Source organism: Lissotriton helveticus, chromosome 9 (genome assembly GCF_964261635.1).
Source record: "Lissotriton helveticus chromosome 9, aLisHel1.1, whole genome shotgun sequence".
Taxonomy (NCBI): domain Eukaryota; kingdom Metazoa; phylum Chordata; class Amphibia; order Caudata; family Salamandridae; genus Lissotriton; species Lissotriton helveticus.
Genome location: NC_136070.1, coordinates 1261144251 through 1261165057, shown reverse-complemented (window position 1 = coordinate 1261165057; position 20807 = coordinate 1261144251). Strand labels below are relative to the sequence as shown.

At 43.4% G+C, this 20807-nt stretch overlaps 1 protein-coding gene across 6 annotated transcripts in view; it reads left to right on the top strand.

Moving 5' to 3' along the window:
* Positions 1–20807, top strand: part of QRICH1 (glutamine rich 1) — a 190136-nt gene that overhangs the window by 166849 nt on the left and 2480 nt on the right. For all 6 annotated transcript variants that reach the window (XM_078661804.1, XM_078661803.1, XM_078661808.1 and 3 more), the window contains 2 exons: positions 8365–8516; positions 19037–19127. In XM_078661804.1, coding sequence (XP_078517930.1) covers positions 8365–8516; positions 19037–19127 — 243 coding nt within the window. The remainder of the gene's footprint in view (positions 1–8364; positions 8517–19036; positions 19128–20807) is intronic.

The following is a 20807-nucleotide window of genomic DNA, read 5'->3' as shown; positions in this document are numbered from 1 at the left end:
GCATGACTGAACTGTAATCTAGACACAATACAATACACAATGAACACGATAACTACACCACTTTCATACCACGACATTAAAAATACATGAACATTTAAAATAACAGTTCGAACAGAATACTACCTGGAATACTGAAAACAGAATACATGAATTTTCTCGAGAACAGAACTGACTAGAACAGAAACTAGATGCACTGCTAAAACAGTACGAAACTTACCGGTCTCATGAAGAGACGCGTCAGGACCCGCATCCACCGAAGTGGACACTTCGTTTTGGGTCTGTGTACCACCAAAACCCACGGACCAGAGACAATTAGATTGACCCTGTCTAGATACTACCCCAGCAACGGTACTCACCGGGCAGCAAGAACGGAAGGCCTCGGACTGGACTGGACTGCTTTGACGCCGGACGGACGAACTTCGGACTTCAGTTACGGGTGGGCCTCCGGATACCTCGGACCTTGGACTCTCGGCTTGGGCTCTGGTCGGGACTCGCCGCGTTCCTCCACCGCCTCGTCTGGATGCTGGACCGCCACCTCCGTCTCCTCCGTGGGCCTGAGGGATACTTGAAGCAGAAATATCTGCACGTGCACGGTATGGTTCCGTCACGGCTGCAGAGGGTCAGGGGGCCGGCGTGGCTTCACCGGCGCGTGGGGAAAGGGCAAGTCCCTGTTCGGGCGCCATTATGTGGTATATAAATAAATAATACCGGATCTAGGTTTGACTGGACATAGCAATAACAGATAGCTCAATAAATAAGAGTCAAGATTCGAGGTAGTAGGAGTTTGCAGGTTTAATACAGCATAAAGGACAGGAACAGGACAACCTGCACGGGAACAGGATGGCAGGGCCCTGCAGGGGGGACAGGGAATGAGCGCGCTAACTTTAATAACAATGTACAACATATATATACTAAAACAATTGCATTATAGTGAATACAGTAGGCGGAGCAGTGGGTGTGGTCAATAGCAGTCGCGAAAGATAAGGGTGAAAGTGGGTGTAACAGGAGGCGTATACATGGACATGTGATGTAAACGTAACAGAATATGTCATAAATGGGGCGGAAACATGGAGGGGGCTACCTAAGGAGCCGGGACCTCTAACCTAATGGTGCGCGCAAACTGACAATGACGTGTTACTAGGAGAAGCTGGGGGCTATGAACTCTGCGCTAGGAGTAGAGACTGAAGTCTGGAGAGTCAGGGCGACATGTACCTAAATCCTATCTAGTATCTAATGTTTAGAGGACATGTTGATATAAACTAAGAGTCAGGAGGGGAGAGGCTAACAGACTCTAAGACTGGAGCATGCATTATTCTACATGTAGTGCGTGATGAAGAATATTAAATGACCATTAAATGCAGTATTTCTCTTACATGGAGACGTAAAGGCTAGACAATGACGGAAACTATTGATGCGATTCAGTAGCTTAGGAATGCAGAGAAGGAGGGCTGGACTGATAACTAGAATCATAACATACTCTTGGCAGACTCGTAGGCAGAGCCAGGCTGAGCCGGGCACTGTGAGGCAGGAAGTAAGTGAAGGGTCGAGGATACAGGTGGGGGCTGTATCGCTCCTCAGCGAGGGCTCAGGAGACAAGAGCTGAATCTGGTGTCCGGGCCCTTTTGAGGCCTAGAAACGGGGACTTTACAATGAAATAACGTGCACACTGAGAAACGTGGCAACGTAACTTTACATAGGCCTGATATTCGTAGTATTCACGAGAACTGGGAACTGGCATACTAGGGATGGACACAACTGTAATTGCGTCTTTAATCAAACATGGGGGATACATATGCATATTAATCATGCACACATAACATAAGATGGGGGACACGTAGGGACACAGAACATGGCAAAATTTACTTTTCCACATCCTGACCCTGAAGACCGTCTTTCTCGTTACAATAATTCCAGCACATTGCATGAACGAGCTTCAGGCTTTCAGTCCAGCTGCCTTAGGCCACCTTTCTGGATAAACTGGTGCTGAGGACCAAAATAGCCTTTCTATTGAAAGCTGTGACTCCCTTTCACGTTGAGCAGTCCATCACTCTTCGTACTCTTTGCCTTCCCTCCCCCCTAAAAAAACTAAAGACTCTTGTTTGGACCCCAGAAGAGCGATGAGTTTTTACGTCGATATTATGAAAGACCATTGGGTGGGTGTTCATCTCTTTGAGGTCCTCCGGGGCAAAGTAGCGCAATGCAGTGGAGAAAAGTCCTTTGTCCTGGTGCATAGTCCTCGGCATTAAGACATGCTACACGTTGACCAAAAACTAACCTCCAGAAGTATTGACTGCCCATTCCCCCAAGGCTGCTATCGGCGTATGCTCTTTGACCAGGGCCAAGGTGGCTATCAGTGCGTTGTCATGTGGATATTTGTCAAGCCACTTTCAGCGCATTAATGCCTTAACAACCAAAATCCTAAGGGAAGGGTAATTTGGTTGTTCAGTCTCGCTGGACTTCTTGGTATGAGTTCTTTCACAGGCCCACCAACAGGTGAGGGTCTTTTTTGGGATCTATTGAAAAAGTGAGAAATCGGTGGTTAGAAGTATCCATTAGAAGAACAAGTGACATACCTTCGGTAATGTCCTTTCTGATGAATACACTATTTAACTGCTGATAGCTTTCCGGGCTCCCACCTCCCCATTCTCTAAAATGGACTCTCTTCCCTCTAAAAAGGTCCCAAATTTGAGATCGGCCCATAAGCAAGAATAATCATTTTTGGGCTCTGCATACAAGAGCAGGGACAGTGCTTAAAAGAAAATGACCTCAGCGTCTCCGGTCTGTTCCGGGGCAGAGCAGGTTTGACGTGAAGCCTGATTGAGGTCACCTACCGGCACGCTGGAGCTATGCTAAAAATCTTACGGATCGAGTCTGTCTCCTGGGGATATTGTAAAGGTGAGGAATCTGCAGTTGGAGCATCGAACAGAAAGAGCATTTCTGAAGATAAGTAACTTGTTCATATCCTCATTCAAAAGAAAGTGGAGATATTCTTTTTCTTCACGTTCTATTAATAAAATCTTGTGAAAAAGGAAAATGAAGGTGTTAACCTTAGGCAAGTTTTTTTTTTGTTTGTTTTTTTGTATTGCTGAACCAGGATAGGATGGTCCGGACCTTATTCATACCCCCAAACATTATCTCTTATCCACGTGTGAAATATGTATGTTCGAGGCATATGAGCTGCAGATCTCACACTGTGCATTAGATCGCCACCTGGTGTTGGGCTCGGATGATTGCATGTTATTGTCGTCTTTGGAAGAAGTCTTTGTAGTCACAAGATAGGTGACTCCTTCCTTGGACTATAGTGCGCATGGGCATCGACTCCATCCTTAGATTGTGGTTTTTCCGCCACAGGGTTCGGATGAAATTGTTCCGCTCCGGTAGGAAATCTACTTTTCAACAAACACCTTTCAATATTGATAAACATCGACTTGACTTCATCAGCTCAATTCCGGTCATAGACGCAGACCGTTGGGCCTACCCACGGCGTGAGGCCTACACGTCCTGGAAAGGACGCCATTCAAAAGATGCCCCGAGTGTGGAGCAAAATTTCCACACAGTGACCATCACAAGGTCTGTAACCTGTGTTTATCGCCAGAACACGACGAATCCAGCTGCACAGCCTGTGCATCCTTTCGATCGAAAAAGACCATTCGGGATCGGAGGGCCCGTCAACTCGATATGCAGAGATCAGCTCCAGAACCGGTGGATATCTTCGACGAAGGCCATGCGTCCAAAAGAAGAAGATTCTGATGATCTCCAGATCGTATCCGAGGCAGATGACTCAGATGACTCCATACCTTCGGGTCAACGTGTGAGTACCACTGCCCCTACCCCAGCCCAAACACCAAAATCTAAAGCAAAGGTCAACACTCCGCCTGCGGGCCCCAGTCGAGACCGAAAAAACACTTTGAAAGCCCCGCCATCGAGCCAGGCTCCGAAGAAAATAATGAAGCCTTACGGTAGCTCCATACCAAGCAAACCGCATGTGCCGATACCATCTGCTCCCTCGTCACCGAAACAAAAGAAGTCCCGGTTCCGAAAGACACTCCGAAACCGTCGACTCTGAGAGACAAAGCTGCTCCGAAAACAACTAAGCCTATTTCCAATGCCCAGAAAACACCTTCCACTCCGAAGCCGATACCAATACAGACAAAGCCTGCTTCCAAGTCCACGAAACAGGCTTTGGCTCCAAAGACAATATCTTCAGTGCCGAAAACTACGCCAAAGGACTCCACATAAGCTCCTACGGCTAAAGACAAGAAACAAACCGGTTCGGAACCGAAAAAATCGGCGCCGATGTCTGTCCCTCAAGAAGAGGAGCTTTTCGACCAGATCCTTTACAAAAAAGGATCTACATTGATCCAGAAACGGGACATGTTTCCACTACACCAAACAGGAAGAGGAAGTCCGATACAGCACCTACACCTTCAGTGCCTATTAGAATAAGAAGGACTCTGCCACATCTCCTATGCACCCTTCTTCTGTATCTCCTTCTTCTCCTCTTCCTTTAAACATTTCACCTCCAAATTCTCCTCCTCATTCTCCACCGCATACACCTCCTGAGGATGTTGATGATGATGAGTATAGCATGGGGGGAGGAAGAGACCCAGATGACCCTTTTCCCTACCCAACAAGTTCACCAGACTGGGAGTATCCAAACCCACAGGATGTACCAGATATTCCTGACCCACATATATATCCATCTAAACCTTCTCCTCCAGAAGACAATATTGGATTTGGACACTTAATTAATAGGGCTGCCATCTATCACAATGTTATCATGCATTCAGAAAAGGCAGAGGAACATTTTTTATGAGACACTTTTGAACACTCCCAAAAATCAGTGAAAATACTTTTTTCTTTAACATGCTTGAGAGTAGAACCCTATGAGAGTGGTTGGATGAAACTTGTTACCAGTGAAAGAATATGCTTGGATTTAGGAGAATAGCCATCTTTTACAGTAAAGGTCACTTAGTTGTCGTAGTTTTTTTTATTTTTGCGCGCTCTTTTAGGTGTGTAGGTGTCCTGTCTCCGACGGGTGGGTAATGGTGGTGCGAGGGGGTCCTTGCCTATTGTATTGCAGAGCTTTCCTACCAGAGTTGACAGCAGGTAAGCAATAATGATTTATTTGACGAATAAGTAACAGTAATTATAATGTAAAAAAGCTATATAGTTTCCATATGTGAACCAATAAAAAAATGATGTTGATGATCACATTTCCGACTTTTGGATGCAGTAAATGGATTTTTTCTCGGACAAGAATATTTATGTAGAAACGTAGCTTCTAGAATCATGGTAATCATCGCAAAGGTTTCTTGTTAGGAAGTGCACCTAATAAAAAGTGGGAGGGAGACCTAGGCCCTCTTGAGGATCACTAGTGGGTCAGAGCTATACAAAGCCCCAGAGAACTGGCAATATAAGCCCAGTTCTGCCTCGTCAAATTACTCCACAAGTTTTGTTTATCCGGAGATGAGGCATGGCCTAATTATCAGAAAATATGGATTAGGAAATATTGCCTGATCCTTGAGGGCCGAGAGAACCCTGCGGGTTGCAGACAGAGGCGAATTTAGGCTGGTGTCAAAAAACAGAGCAGGCGGTCTATCCGAGGTGGGCTGCCCAAAGAAATGGGAGATAGTCTGCGCCAATTGTCCCAAACACAAAGAGGCATCTGAGGTATAGGGCGGGGGTGAGGCTCCTCGCGTAGAACCTGGAGGTTCAAGAAATCCATTCATGTGTGCAGAAACAGTTCTATCTGCATAATGTTTATCTCTGTTTCACGGTGATAGTGTCATGACTATGATGATTTATTTTGCGGTGAAGTCCCTTTGATATCTGATAATCTGTACTCCTGCTATACTGAGCAACCGTTTACTACAAATAATTAAAAAAAAGAAAGCGCACTCATTTAAGACATTGAAATTAAAAATTATTTTTTAGCTATAGCGGTCTGTGTTTAAGGGACATGAATACATGTGTGAGCATCATAAGCATTAGTGATATTATTCTGTGAGAACCTATTAGTTAAGAAACATGAGTGAGCTGTTCTACAGATAGAACATGATTAAGGGCCTGTGTAGAAACGAGCAGAGTGGGCTATTTGAGTCTTTACTATTCAACCAATACAATCTGCTCATAGTCACTTTTAGCGACAAACTGTTAGTTTGGAGCTCGATAGATTTTCTTATTGCTTGCTCTTTTAATAGGCTCTATCATTCGACTAGCTACATTTTTTGATACTCCATTTTAAAATCTTTATCTGGGTTATGGTTGTCCAGTTAAAAAAAAAAATAGCCATATTTCAAATTAAAACATTTCTAACCTAGTGGCAAGTTTTTTGACAACGCAGAAGTCTTATACAAACTACCCTTTTGGTCAGATTTCATAGCATCACCGAGGGTATTTGGTAGACCTCTTTCACGCAAAAGCTTCAGTAAATAGCTCGTAGTGGGTTTGCAGAGGTACCTGTGATGCCTAGTTCTAGATGTAATACCTGTACAGAACTGATAACTTCTTTCTCTTGATGTTGAGGAAGTTACTTGGTGAAAGTGAGTACAATTCGATCTGACAGCCGTAGAATTCCTGCATGTCTCAAAACCCGGCATTTAGCCCATCCGCTTCCTCCTTTGTCCGCACATATTGTCATCTACACAGGAACGCAATAGAAGTAAGAATTAGAAATTGAATACTCTGGATCTTTATAGAGCAAGACTTAGACCTCAGTCAATGCCAAGAGGACCTCCTGCACAATGCATGAGAACAGCCATATGATGTTAGGTCAACAACCTTATCTGATTCCTTAATTATTTGATTGGACCAATCCTTTCCTTTGTTCACCGCATCTAGAATATTGTGTCTCACTTTGCTAGGGATGTAGTCAGCAAAATGCTCTTATATCTAGACACTTGTGCCGTAGAATTTGCTTTCTTTAAGATAATGGTTGGATATACCTCCATATTTGGCCGATGCATCCATTTTTAATTTTCTTCAGCTAATCTAGACGACAAATTAGAAAAGCACCTTAACTGCATTTACTATGACAGAATCTGGTGGCGATTCTCCTTTCAAGAATCGCTCATTTTGCCCTGGCGGCTTGAATTTTTTCATTATTGTAACTTTGGAGGTGGATGGAGATGAGAATTACTGCATTACGGTCTCTAACAGGCCTGGACCAGTGGCATTAGAAGATGGAAATATGCCCAAAGTTATAGTATTTCAAATATCGTTGCAGTGTTCCTTATAGAATGGTTGTACCGCACAGATAATTTGTGCATCATCAAATTGAAACTTGGGTAACTTTTGACTTTAGTCCCCTTCTAAATCTGAGGTCCTGTCTCACTTGGTTCTTCCCTTTAAAGAAGTCAAATTTTCTCCTGATTGATCAGCTGAATGTGACCTGTGTGTTACGAGTTAACTGAGGGAGTTTATACTTTGACTTTTTCTATGTGCCAGCTGCAGCCTGACCAGTGATGATGTCGTTTTGGACCTAGTCCCTGTGGGAACTTGACATTTGTAATGTCGCACATGTTCGACTCTTGAAACAGCAAGGTGCGCTTTGGAGTGACTTATTTAATACTTAAAATCTGGTTTTCCAACCTGTCAAAAGAGTAGTTTTTGTCAGGGCTGTGCAGCAGGCTTCAAGATACAGCAGTCAGACTACACAGGGTATGCCTCTAGGGGATGGCACAATACATGCTGCAGCCCACAAGTGGCATTTAACTTTCCATGCCATGGGTGTACTTCTGCTCCATATACTATAACCTTATACGCAAGCTAAATGTACCAATCCGGTTTTAAGTCAATTTCCACATGTTGTAGGGGTGAGAGCACATGCACTGGGCTCTAGATGGCAGTGTCCCAGTGTTGGAGTTTAAGATTACCAGCAGCTAAGACCCCCCAAAAATACGGGGTGACAACCCAAAAAGGGGTCGCTTTGCAACATGTAGAGTTAGGCTGTATTCAGCGTTTAACTTTTTCAGAGGATTACAATACAAAAGTGCATTGTTTTTTAGACAGATTTAAATATAGCATTTAAGAGTTTTTAGAAAGCAGAATTAAGCAACAATTCCTATGATGGAGAACCGGGATTGCAAGTAAGTTATGTTTTAATTTTGTATTTAGATAGTTATCAGTGTGTTTTTTTGCACACTTTTAGGTTGAAAATAGTGCCAGGCATTTCTCTTTTCCACAAATTATTTTGCACGGTTGAAGTCCAACTTGTCCTGGGTTCTATGGATATTCTATTTGGCACAGACCATGAAATTAAACTCTAATTGCTTTTCTGCTGTGTTCATTTTAGACAACAAAAGAATACACCCAACAAATTAGTGTATTTATTAATTTAAATCTGTTTATTTTTCCTTTCAGGTATTTCCAGTTGAAAACAGTAGATCAACACATGAAACTGGCTTTTTCAAAGGTCCTGCGGCAGACGAAAAAGAGTCCTTCCAATCCAAAGGACAAGAGCACAAGTATCCGGTATCTGAAGGCTTTGGGAATCCATCAAGCTGGTCAAAAAGGTAAGGAGGTCTTTGATACGTTTGGTTCATTGTTGCTTCGGATACTAATATCACAATAGTTTGTCCTTCTGTATTATATTTAAAGTCTGAGGTGTCTATACCTATATGCAGGATCCCAGAACACATTGTTCTCTTGAAGGAGACATGCCTATAGTAGGCCACAATATCCATCTTTTCTCTTTAAAAAAACATGAGGAACCAATTCGAATGAAATGCAAACCCTATAAATAGTAAATCTGTCTGAAAACCCCACTACAGTTCTTCCCAAAAATAGAGTTGGGAATGTTGCATGTAAGCATCACCCTTTAGAATCAATCATTTTTATTATGCGGAGAGGACATCCCAGCTGCCTACATCAACATGCCGGCAGGGCGGATACATACAGTAAAGACACCGCGTCATCTATCCCAGAATGAACTGCGGTGATAGGCAGTTCATTTAATCAGGATGTGCCAAGACAGAATCCAGCAACGTTTGTTTCTACGTATGTGCCTGGCTTTATGTGGATGCTCTGTGTGTGAATTTAACAAAGGAGCACAGTGAAGAACCAAGTTTGCAAGATAATACGTTTTATTTAATTGTTATGGGGTTATATTGAATAGTCGTAAACATAAGAATAAAATAACCTAATCTCTTGACTTTGGAAGGGGGGGGTGGGTACAACACGTGATTAGGGGTAAGCAATTGAGAATTTAATCATGGAAATAGATTTTGCAGCGAGGTCTGTTTTCTCTTCGGATATTGAAGTCACTGTGATAAATGATTGTCAAAGGGTTTGACTAATTCCAGTTCTCTTAAAATCAGGGCCATCAGAACATTTCTCGAGAGAGCATCTAACCATATAGAAATCTCCATGAATTACAGAAAGATACCCCAGATGGAAAACTTGGATTGTTAGTTAATGAGCTATCCTTTATCAAATCATTCTCCCTGACTTAGATGAAGGAACGTTATTTGTTTGTTTTATAAATTATCCAACATGAATATCTTCATTAACTTCATAAATATAGCCGGTTTTCTTCTATGCATTTCCCAGAACGTTTTTTTGCAGAAGGAAATATTTCATCCAAAATATATTTTAAACATATATTCTTTAAAAATAAAAAAAGATATCTTTTTAATTTTTTATTATTATAACTAATTCGATTTTTTTAATGGGTTTACAGTAAGGTACTGGATTGAAAATTACTTTTTAGTACTTCCCTTTGAAACAAAACTTTCATGCAATGTGGTTAAAAAGGCAAGAAATTCATTGTAAGCAGGCTTCTCAAGAGTCCCTGAATACATTCAGTGTTCCAGCCAGTTAATTTCATTTTGTTAGGTATTCAGTGAGATTATATGAAGTCATCCCACCCACTAATCTGTGTTCATAATGTTGACTGGATTGTTTATACATTTAAAGGAAGAGTGTTTTGTAAATGTACGCATATATGTATGTGCAATTCCCTTTTGTTGAAAGAAGTGCAAATAGGTAAAAACTATTTTTTTTGCAGCCAGATAAAGGCTAGGAACGACCAGATTTCAATTATTTTTCTTCTTTGAAATGTTTCCAAATATGGAAAAAATAGCCACTACATTTAAGTATTGGCAAATTATTTTGGGAAAGGAAACATAAGGGAATGCAGGGCAGGCTGCATACATTAAAGCCATAAAACTGGCACAGTGTCTTTAAGGGCCTCCCTGTGCCCCCTCCACCTCCATCGTGCACCAGAGGTGACAGGTCAGTTCTGTTTTCTGGCTCATGGCAACAGGATCTGGGAGCACTGAGCTCAGCCTTCCTTCGTTTTTTTGGTTGTATTTTTTTCATAAATCCGAAAACCCTTTTGGAAAATTTGTTCAATCCACCTCATTTGTCGACTTGTAGGACTAGGAAGGATTTAACCGGTTTTCTGACTAGAATCTTTTATTTTTCCATTGAGAATGCCTTCACCTTTTGTGGAATGCCCTGTCTGTGGCACAAAAGAAGACAATTCAGACCCCCTTGACCTCTATGGTTACCAGAGGATCGCCACCCTCGAGACTATGGACTCTGTCATAAAATGTCCGGGAGGACCCTGAAAGACAGGCAGAAGAACAGGCTGCATGGCATCAGGAGAGAGACTTCAGGCAGCAGCTTCAAGACATTCCCAGGAGCGAGGAGAAGTTTTGTAATCGTCCTCTGGGCTCTCCCCATGCTAAGGAGACTTCCCCTTAGTTCCTAAGCTCCTAAGGAAACTACATTAAAAAGGAGAAGATCACTGTAGGAAAGTATCCCTTTCTGACATGGTCACACCCACTTTTTGCTGTGGAGTGGTGTGGCTCACTGGTTAGAGGCGGCAGACCCGGAAGCAGAGGACGGCCCGGGACCAGGGTTCAATTCCCGACGCGGCAGGGTCGTGGACCAGGGTCAGCAGACTCGATAATTCTCGCCTCGGTGCCTACTCTAACCAGGGATCACACTCGGCAACTCTGGGCATTAGCTTGCCTCATCTCCACAACGGCCCCCCACATACACGGGGATGCCTGGTTTCACCTTGGAGATACCCAGTAGGGATCATCTCACAGGGAAAGCCAGGACGGGTTCCCCAGTGGTCTACAGCGCTGGGACGCCCCATTGCTGGGGTAGCCATGCGCTTTACAAGACAACAGAACATAACATAACATGCATGTGGTTTTGACAGGAAGTGCACTAGGTTTCTGCTAAGCAGGTCTCCAGTGCCAGATCTCTTTCCCAAAAATATACAGTTGGTCTCCCAATTGCCAATACCATTCGCACCCTCTACAAGTCCCTAGTAAATGGTTCCCCTGGTACCTACATCGGGCCCGAGGTACTAGAGCTGGTCCCCCAAGGTCTGTAGCACAATTGGTGCCACCCTATAGGACACCTCACCAAACTCGTGCAGTGCTGTCATCACAGGCTGCATGTTTGGGTGCAGGAAAAAGTTAAAAACACGACATGAAATTCATCCCTGTGTGCCATGTCCCCTAACACTGCATGTCGTATTTGTAAGTCATCCTTACAGCCCTAAGGTTCCATGTGAGGACATACCTGCATGAGCAGATATGCCCCTGTGCTGGTCAGTTCCAATACTGCCAGTACAAGTGAACAGGAAAGTCATTTTTGAACATGTGCTGGACAATGGTGAAAACAAGTTCCCCAGCTACGTGATGGCTTCACTGAAAATAGGGATGTTTGGTATCTAACATCTCATATTCACAAACCCACCCTCATTCCCGTGGTCGATTTGTGAACACAAGCACACAGAGGGCACCTTGGAGGTGTCACCTGAAAACCTACCACCCAAGACCGATTTGTATCCTCCCAGGGTGAGGGACTTTGCTCTCAGGAGGTCAGAAATAAAACGTAAACGGGTAGAGGGTGTTCATACCTCCTTCCTCAGGATAATCTACTGATGAGCACTCCTAGGCCGGCGAGCTTGAAGGAAGCTCCCACCTTTGAAATGCGAATTGTTCTCCTCACAGGAGAGGAGGCTAACCCCCCTTTGTCCAGAGCCCTTTGGCACTGGGATTGGCAAGAGAATTGCTAGTCGGGCAGGCATTCCCATCCCCAGGCTTGTACCACCCCTAAGGTGGCCTAACTTGATGTGGGCACAACTTTTCAGAAGTGGTCATCCTTGTTGGCACACTTGGGAATCTCTGGGACAGGGTTAGGCCCACTTTCCACAGGAAGTGGTCATATAGGAGGTGAAGTGACCCCATGGGTCAGTAGCCCACTGGCTACCACCCTACAGTCCCCTAACGCCTCTAAATTCAGTATTTTGGGGAGCCCCGGCACCAGGAAATCAGATCCTGCCGATTTGAAAGACAAAGATGGATGTGAAAAGTTGCATCCTGCAAGAACTGAAGACCCAGCATCTGACCTGGTGCCATCCCTGCCGTCCTGCCTGCTGACTTTAACAATTGCGACAAAAGACGACTTGCCCTGCAGATGCGGAGTCCCCTAAACCCGGGACCTGCCAGTACTTCACCCAGGAACCAAGACCTCCCAAGAAGTAGCAGACCTGCTTCCCTGCATTCTGCAGGCATCCAAAGACTGCTGTGAGGACTTCGTGACTGCAGAAATCTGACACCTGAAGACACCACTGCACCCGTCGCTCCAAGCCTGAGTTGAAGTGGGCCAACGGTGTAGTCATGGTCCCCCAGCCCTCCAGAGACCGCGTCCCCAGTGAACTATCAGTCGCCTGCAGTCACTGCACGTAAGCCCCTCTACCGCGACTGCTCTCGTAAAGGAAAACCTGACGGCTAAAGATACCTCTGCACCTCTGCACCCGTCGCCCCTGGGCTATGGAGAAGACCAAAGGTGTCCCTACATCACCGAGTATCGTGAGGCCTGAGCCTCCTGTTGGTTCAGCCTGACTGGCCTCCCAGTCCAAGCCTGCAGCATCTTTACGTGAAGACTGATTCCCATGGAGTAACATTGGGCACCCAACACTGTTTTGCACCTGGCCACACTAGTGCCACTGGTGGTGTTCCTATGGTGCTGCCTTGGACCTTCCCACCACTCACCTGAACTCCTGGAGATTATTCCCAGAAGTCACTGTACTGTGCCTGAATACCGCATTGACTTTTCCTCCCATATGATAACATTGCAGCTTCTAAAAATTGCTCTGAGTGTCGAATTTTTTTAACTGAAAAGAATTTCTGTTTGAAAACATACTTCCCTGAACCAATTGCTTCCGGTGCCTAAACATGTATAAAGATACATGTTTGTTTTATAAATTGCTGTGGAACTCCTTATTCATTTTTGTGTCTCATTTGTTGACTAGTATGTGTATTTGCAGATGTCTGGCACTCAGTGTGGCCGAGCAGCTTTAGGCTTATCACAATCTCTTAGAACATCACCTTGGGATTGCCATAGCAAGCCCTTGTCCACCTATAAGGGAACCCCTGGACTGTTTTCACGATAAACCTAGTTTTGGTATAGCACTTAATTAAGCTCTAAATATCCTAAGAGGTTTTGTTCTCATTCAAGGTGCCCTAGATGCGCTATTGAGAGGTCAAGTTCTCACATAAGTCCTAGGAAACTTGCTCACTCCTCTTTGGACTCGTATTATAGTTCAGCTCCATTCCTCTATCTGGGACTTTTGAGTGACTTGATCGGATTATCCTCTTGCGAGAATATCGCCTATTGAGACTTCCTTGAATGACCTATTAGTTAGGGATGCACTAAAATGTAACATTCTATTCGAACATCTACTACTTCTACATCCGTAATCTTTGAGACATTGCATCACAGGCCACCATCAAGACATTTAATGATTTTAGTACCAGGTCTTTTGGAACCAGCAATGCATTTATTTGCTTCTCTATCATCTGCAAAATCTCCTGCCACTAGACAGCAGAAACAATATAAAGCTCCGGATCGGAACCCTCCGTTCCTTACAATAGATCCACGTCCTGATTAGGTCATAGTGTCCGCATCAAGGAAATTGCACGCCGTTACACCTTTTTCCACTGTTCCCCCAGATAAAGAGAGCAAGTGGTTGGACACAGTTGAAATGAAATGCATGGTACAGCAGGCACAGAAATTAACATACAAAGTGTCACTGCTGTGCTAGGCTGCTACTTGGTAGTGCCAGTTGTTCGTAAACGGGCAAATGCCCGTGGAACTACGGATGCTCTGCTGTCTGAAAGCGACAGCAAAATGATTGATGCAGAAGGGAAAACTGGTTGACCGACTATCAACAACTCACTGGCTTATTGCAAACTCAGGGTTGTTGGCGAGATGCGATAGTGCCCAATGGGGCAAAATGGGGGACCTACTCAAATATTTCCTAGACCGATACAAGCATAGGGCGCGGGAGATTGTCGCTGAAGGGCAAATACTCTCTAACACCGCTATAAGGTTGGCCCTCGATGCGACCGATACTGCGATCAGGGGCATACATTGCAGCATGATAATCCGTTGACATGCTTGTCTCCGTGGATCTGGCTTTAAGCCGGAGGTCCAGCAGCATCTGATTCATGTGCCCTTTGATGGGAAACTTCTGTTTGGGCCTCAGATTTATCGGATGCTGGAGAAAATCAAGGCCAAAGCAATCTGGGCTCACCATTCTCCATTGCCCCATACAACTTTTCGTCACTAACAATTTTGTGGCCGCTCCAAGACTTCCTCCACTGATGTGTCTCCTCATATCAGAGGCAGCAACAACAATCACAAGCCTCCTGAGGATAGCCCAGGTGTGCCATTAGGGGAAACAACACAAAGGTAGTGGTAGGGGTGGAACAGTTAAGGAAGCAGCCCCCCTAAAGCAGTGACTTCTCTCCCTCCCACCTCGACCAGCAAGCACCTTTTGAATGTCTGCAGGGGTTCCTGACAATTGTAGAGCAAATATACTGCCTGGAGCTTACATCCCCCACACACACTCCCTTTCACCACCAAAGGCTCCTCCTACAAGAGAAAGTAGACTCACACTTGTTCAAAAGAGCCATAGAGCCAGTGCCACCCCAACAACGCAGCAAAGGGTGTACTCCCTGTGCTTTCTAATTCCTAAAAAATGTGTGTCCCTGAGGCTTATACTAAACCTCTGACCCCCCCCTTAGCAAGTACGTCCTGTTAAAGCATTTCCACATGGTCACGATCAAGGATGTCATTCCGCTGCTGTGACAAGGAGACTTCATAACTGCCCTCGACCTGAAGGACTCCTATCTCCACATCCCGATTCATCCTGTATATTGCCATGCCTCCGGTTCATGGTAAGTGGACAGCACTTTCAATTCAAAGTTCTTCCAGTCAGAGTCACTACCACCCCATGAGTGTTCTCCAAACGCCTTGCAATGGTAGCCGTTTATCTACGGAGAAGCAGCATTCACGTCCTCCTGCATCGCAACGACTGAATAGTGCAAGCAAGTGTCTGACTCACACACGGATCACCTTAGATCTCCTCCACAATCTGGGTTTTACTAACAATGTAGGCAAATCTCACATTTAACAATCACAAATACAACCGAACCTAGAGGTAATATTCAATTCACTCACCGGAAAGCTTATTCCAGTCCTGCAAGAGTCCAAGCCTTTCAGTTACTGCTGCCTCTTTTTCAACTAAATCGTCAGCTAACAGTCTGAACAGTGATGCAGCTCCTAGTGAGCCAGACTCTACTACATACCCTTTTCCAGATCTCTGGCACATCCTCTGGCTTCCCACTGCTTTGGGGGAGAACTGCTTTACATTCTTTGCACATCAAGTGTATCTACAGCCACACATACCACAAACGGAAAATGTTGCTTAAGCATTTGTTCGTGGTATGTAGTGCTGTAGATTCACATGCCCCCAACCTCTTCCCCAGAAGCCTTCAATTGTTGCAGATATTTTCCCTGTCGTTTTCATACCTCTTCTCCTTGCATGGGCAGCATTGTGCATTTTGATGCTTTTTCCCAATCCTCACCTGCAGTGCAGGAATAAAATCTAACCTTGGAGCTAGTGCCCATGCTCATTATCAGTCATGGTCATCGAACAGCTTGTTCGAGGAGACACAAGTTGTACTCATCTTAGCTCCATTCTAGATAGCAGGAGTATGCACAGCACTATGTGGCACGAAGAGATGCTTACAGAGTAAGTTACATCTTCCATATATTTATATTTGCAAAGTGCTTCGGGGTCCCTCCCAAGAGTAGGACAATTTAGTGCTCATGACGTTTATGAGGATTCGCCCGAAAGAAAATTAGGATTACAGCTAAGAAACCTTTCATTCACCTGTTTCATTGTAGGAGCTGTATTTGTAATTCCAAATCTAGGCTAGAATATTGAGTTTATTCTCCACTCTTGAAGGTGGGAAAGCCGGGTGGCGTGGAGGGGGTGGGGATTTCAAGTGAGAAATCTTTAAGATTCAAACCTTTATTTTACAGATTTCACAGTAAGCGATGACCACTTTCAATTCGAAACTCACATGTTTTGTGCCTTGCAAAATCGTAGATTGATCTCTAGAAGTCCACTTTGTAAATACCATTGAAAGTACCAATCCAAAGTCACTCCTTTTCCTGTGGTGAAATTTGCTCAAGTCATACTAACCAGGAGACTTTCTATTTGATTATGTGGTAATATGCAATATTTCAATCTGGCTATGGCATGTTTAGAAGTTTGCAAGAATCTGCAAGTAGTGCAGGTTCCTATATTAGCAATGGTTTCGAATTCCTCACTCCTTTGGGGTGTGTTTTTTCACCTTCAGTGGGGGACACACGCTATCCAATAGAGAGCAAAGATAAGGGAAGAAATGCATAAATAAGTATGCCTGGTTTATAGTGTTCAAAAATGTTGCTTCTTGCAGGCATGTTTTTCTTGCTTTTATGGCTTTTAATATCAAAGGGTTTACAGTAACGTGTTCTGGGGATTCCACATGTGCAGAAAAATATTATGTTGATGGATTCAGAGACCATACCCATTAGCAGGTCTAGATCAGATATAAGTAGTGTTTTTTTTCTCTTGAAGTGTGTGGCCAGAGTTAGAAAGCCTAAAGGGAATTCTAACTTGCCATTAAAAGGCCTGCATGAGATGTAACTTTTAAGGAGAATGGTACTCAGTTATTGCTTTGAAGACATCCAATGACTCTGCTAGTGCAATCTTCTGTCCTTTTGTACCTTTTTGTGCTTGTCGAGTAAATCCAAGTAATATTCTTGTGGGAATTGTGTATGCGTTCAAGTTTTTTCATGCACATAGCTGATCACGCATAACTTGGACGAGTCCATTTCCATTGTGTTTTTGCTCATCCAATTAATCTATTTCGCCAGACATAAGGCACAGTCATGTCACTTCTGCTGAATATACTTGAACTTATATTGAATACGGTGAATTTGGTCAATGCTTTGTAATCCTTATTTAATATTTTCTCATCCATTGTGCAATTTACACAGTATTCCTTCATTCCAATTTGTGATGTCTGCATTTTAGACCTGTGCTATCTTTGTAATAATGTTTGAGCTAGCTGGTCATCCAAGTTAAAACATGCTTATGTTTAGTGTTTTATGCCCCTCTGATGTTTCTGGTAATAACCACAAATTTAGTTTAGTATGCTTAACTTGTTCGGTGATTTACAGCTAGTGCCATTCCTGAATGACTGCAAAGGTTGTTCTTGATGTGTTCATTTGCATGGACATTGCTTCATATATGCTTTGCTCATGCTGGTGTATGGTTAAATCAAGCATTTTTCATAGACCTCTTTTTCATTCACAGAGGATAACTTGCTGCCAGGTTATCCTATTGCTCGGTAATTTGTTCTCCCGTCCCATTCCTAAGAAATTAAACATTTGTTGTGTGTGTCTGTCGAATTTACATTGCTGTACTACTAGGTCTGCATAACCCCCCTCTGCTCTAACCCCACCTTTATTCAAATGGACCAACCTATTCTCTGATACATTAGGATACTTTTTCAAAAAGTGGAGCAAACTTGTGCATCTCACCAAAAATGTTATTTGTTGCACCTGTGTACCCCATTTTTTAATTAAACTTCCAATGATCTTGCAAATGTGAAGCCGTACACCACCATTCTGTCAGCGGTTTCATGGCACTTTTTGTTAAAGTTCAGACTGTCTTTGAATAGTGTTTCAGTGACATCCCGACATGCAGTAATATTAGGGTTGCAAATAAGTAATTTTACTTTTATACTGCCAGCAGTCTGTCTTTATTGTCTTTGGTGATGTGGTCATCAGAACTGGATCCTGTAGTCAGAGGAGGGCTTTCTAGTGATGTGTGCAGTGGACTTCCCAAATATCTCTTGTGATTTTGTTGTAAAGTGGTTTCCAATTTCACCTTAATCAAAGGCGCCACTTTAGTCTTGTGTACCCTGTGTTCTAAGCTGACAGTATAAAATAATTTGGATGTGTTTGAGGATTCCTTTTTAACAACTGAAATATTTGTCTCCATTGGCCTTATTTTGGTTGATTTGGGCGGTACTTGCCCTCATGATCAGATATGACATTATGAATTGTCCTTTAATTCTTAGCACACTCACCTCTTTTCCCACCCAGAATCTTGCTCCACTGGATGTAATAAGGATATCCATTCAATTACTCAGGCTTTCTCAGCTGAGGAACATTTGGGCTAAGACCTCACCATCCCAGGTGCCATTCTGATCTTATCTGTAATCGCATTGGCACTTGGCTTCCCGAATACTGTTTTTAACATTCAAATTATTGGTGCAGCTTAATAATTTCTTCCCAAACAAATGTGTTCTTGTTAAATCAGTTATTTGTGAAGTCGTTTCTCTTGCTCTGATCTAGAATAGTATCTCCCCTCAACTTTGGACTACATGTCACAATGGTTGTGATAGTGTCATAATTGTACTCCCTGTTTACTGGAACTGCCACTGTGATGATACTGCGGAACATAAGCGCATATACTGTAGTGTCTAATATTGAATTACATTTATTTGGAGGGTTAAGAGTGTAGTCATGCTGAGAACTGGAGGAATTGCATTGAGACTGACGAAGTCCCTGCCATACTGCAGTGTTCCATATAACAAACATGTTTTATTAAAGAATTTTTCAAATTTGTAGTTTCTAATTATATATATTTTTTTCCATTAAGTTACAGATGACATGTATGCAGAGCAGACCGAAAACCCAGAGAATCCACTGAGGTGTCCCATAAAACTATACGATTTCTACCTCTTCAAATGGTGAGATAATCTGTCTTTGCGTGCATGTTACTATGTAGTAAGGTTCATTATCCCAATACTATGTCTATTGGTTACAGTATTTCTAAATTGGTTCGCAGAAGCGGGTAATGTTGCAAGAGTCTAGTATAGCTTTGTTGTGCTGACGCATTCTTTCAGCAAGTGTTCATGCAGCAACACTAACCTGCACAAAATAGATTTTTCCTCCTTTGTTATGATCTGTTTCAGCTACTTGTATGTATGTTTTGACCGCTCTTCTTCCTCATTCAAATGTTTTTAAGTCTTTGCTTGTGTCATGAAAATCTATGCGCACGCCCTGATCACCATACCTTCTGGCTCGCCATAACCTATCGTCTCTCTAAATTCTTATTTGATTGAACTCAAGCCGTTCTTACTGGCTCCAGCAACTAAAGCGGCTTCTAGATTTAATATGAAGCATCGGGGAGCAGAGGGTCATGGAATGCTGAATCTGAGGTTCTAATGACCTTTCATACCAGGTTTTAGGCATAGACACACTTTCCTGTGCCTACGTATCAGGCCTTGCGTCATGCTCCCATATAGTTTGAATGTAAAAGGGTTTTTCTGAGGGTTAGCAGCTCTATGTACTGTTATAAATTACTTCTCAAATGACTGATAATGACTTAGATGGTCGTACCTCAGCACCCCCCACCCCCCCTTCTGTGTTCCTACATTAGTGTCTTTTCCAATGCTGCCTTTTATGTTTCCAGAGGAAACTAGGTGCTCCTTGGTCCATATATATATAGTGGATCACTCGCCCATCCTCGCCACCGAAGGTTCTTGATGTTCACAGATTAACTCATAAAATATTCTTCACCACTCCTAGGCCCTCATGACATTAAAAAGCCTGGTATAGTGCTCCCAGAGTGTGCCCAGACTTTCCTTTCATTTCCATGCTATGGAGAGGGGCTGTAATTTGCACTTCTTAGTACCACATCCCATATGTCTATTTTCAGTTGTCGACACATAATTTATTATTTTATGCATGCTTCAGAGGGTGAGTCCTGGCAAACCACCTTCCAGCCAAGCATGGTCCACATCCAAGATTTCCAAAGTTAAGAGCCAAAGGTTGACAAACGTCTGTGCACTTGCATTGGTCTAATGTAACCATTCTTCATGAGAGCCACAAGAGAAACTCATTCCAACCCCTCTGCCCCCTTACTTTGGTCTTGGGTAAACAGCAGGCAGTGCCATGGTGTTTCCTATGTTCCGTGCATGTTGGCACACACTTGGATTATCTGCCTCGGCTCCTCCGACAGAATGCATCCTTTTCAGAGGTGCAAGTGATGAGCATCCCTGCAGGGATATGACATGCCACCTCTAGCTGAAATAGTCATACCACCCCTAAGAGGTCCAGCAGATTGTACTGTAACTAAATGTTGGTAGAAGAGTGTATATTGGGGATGCTCACAGCTAAATGCCTAGCATTGGTTTTCTCATAGCCTTTTCTAGACAACCTGCTTGTTCCATATAGAGAACCAGTCTCTAGAGAGTTAAACTTCTTTTTTGTTTTAATCCAAACATTATTGCACCCTGGTTCTAAACCTGTCGATATCATAACATTCATATATTACCCAATGACAATAATCATTATGTAGTTACGGTTCAAAAACCCTTTCCATTGAAAAGGGATTGTTTAGCCTATAGCTTTTAGCCTGATTGACT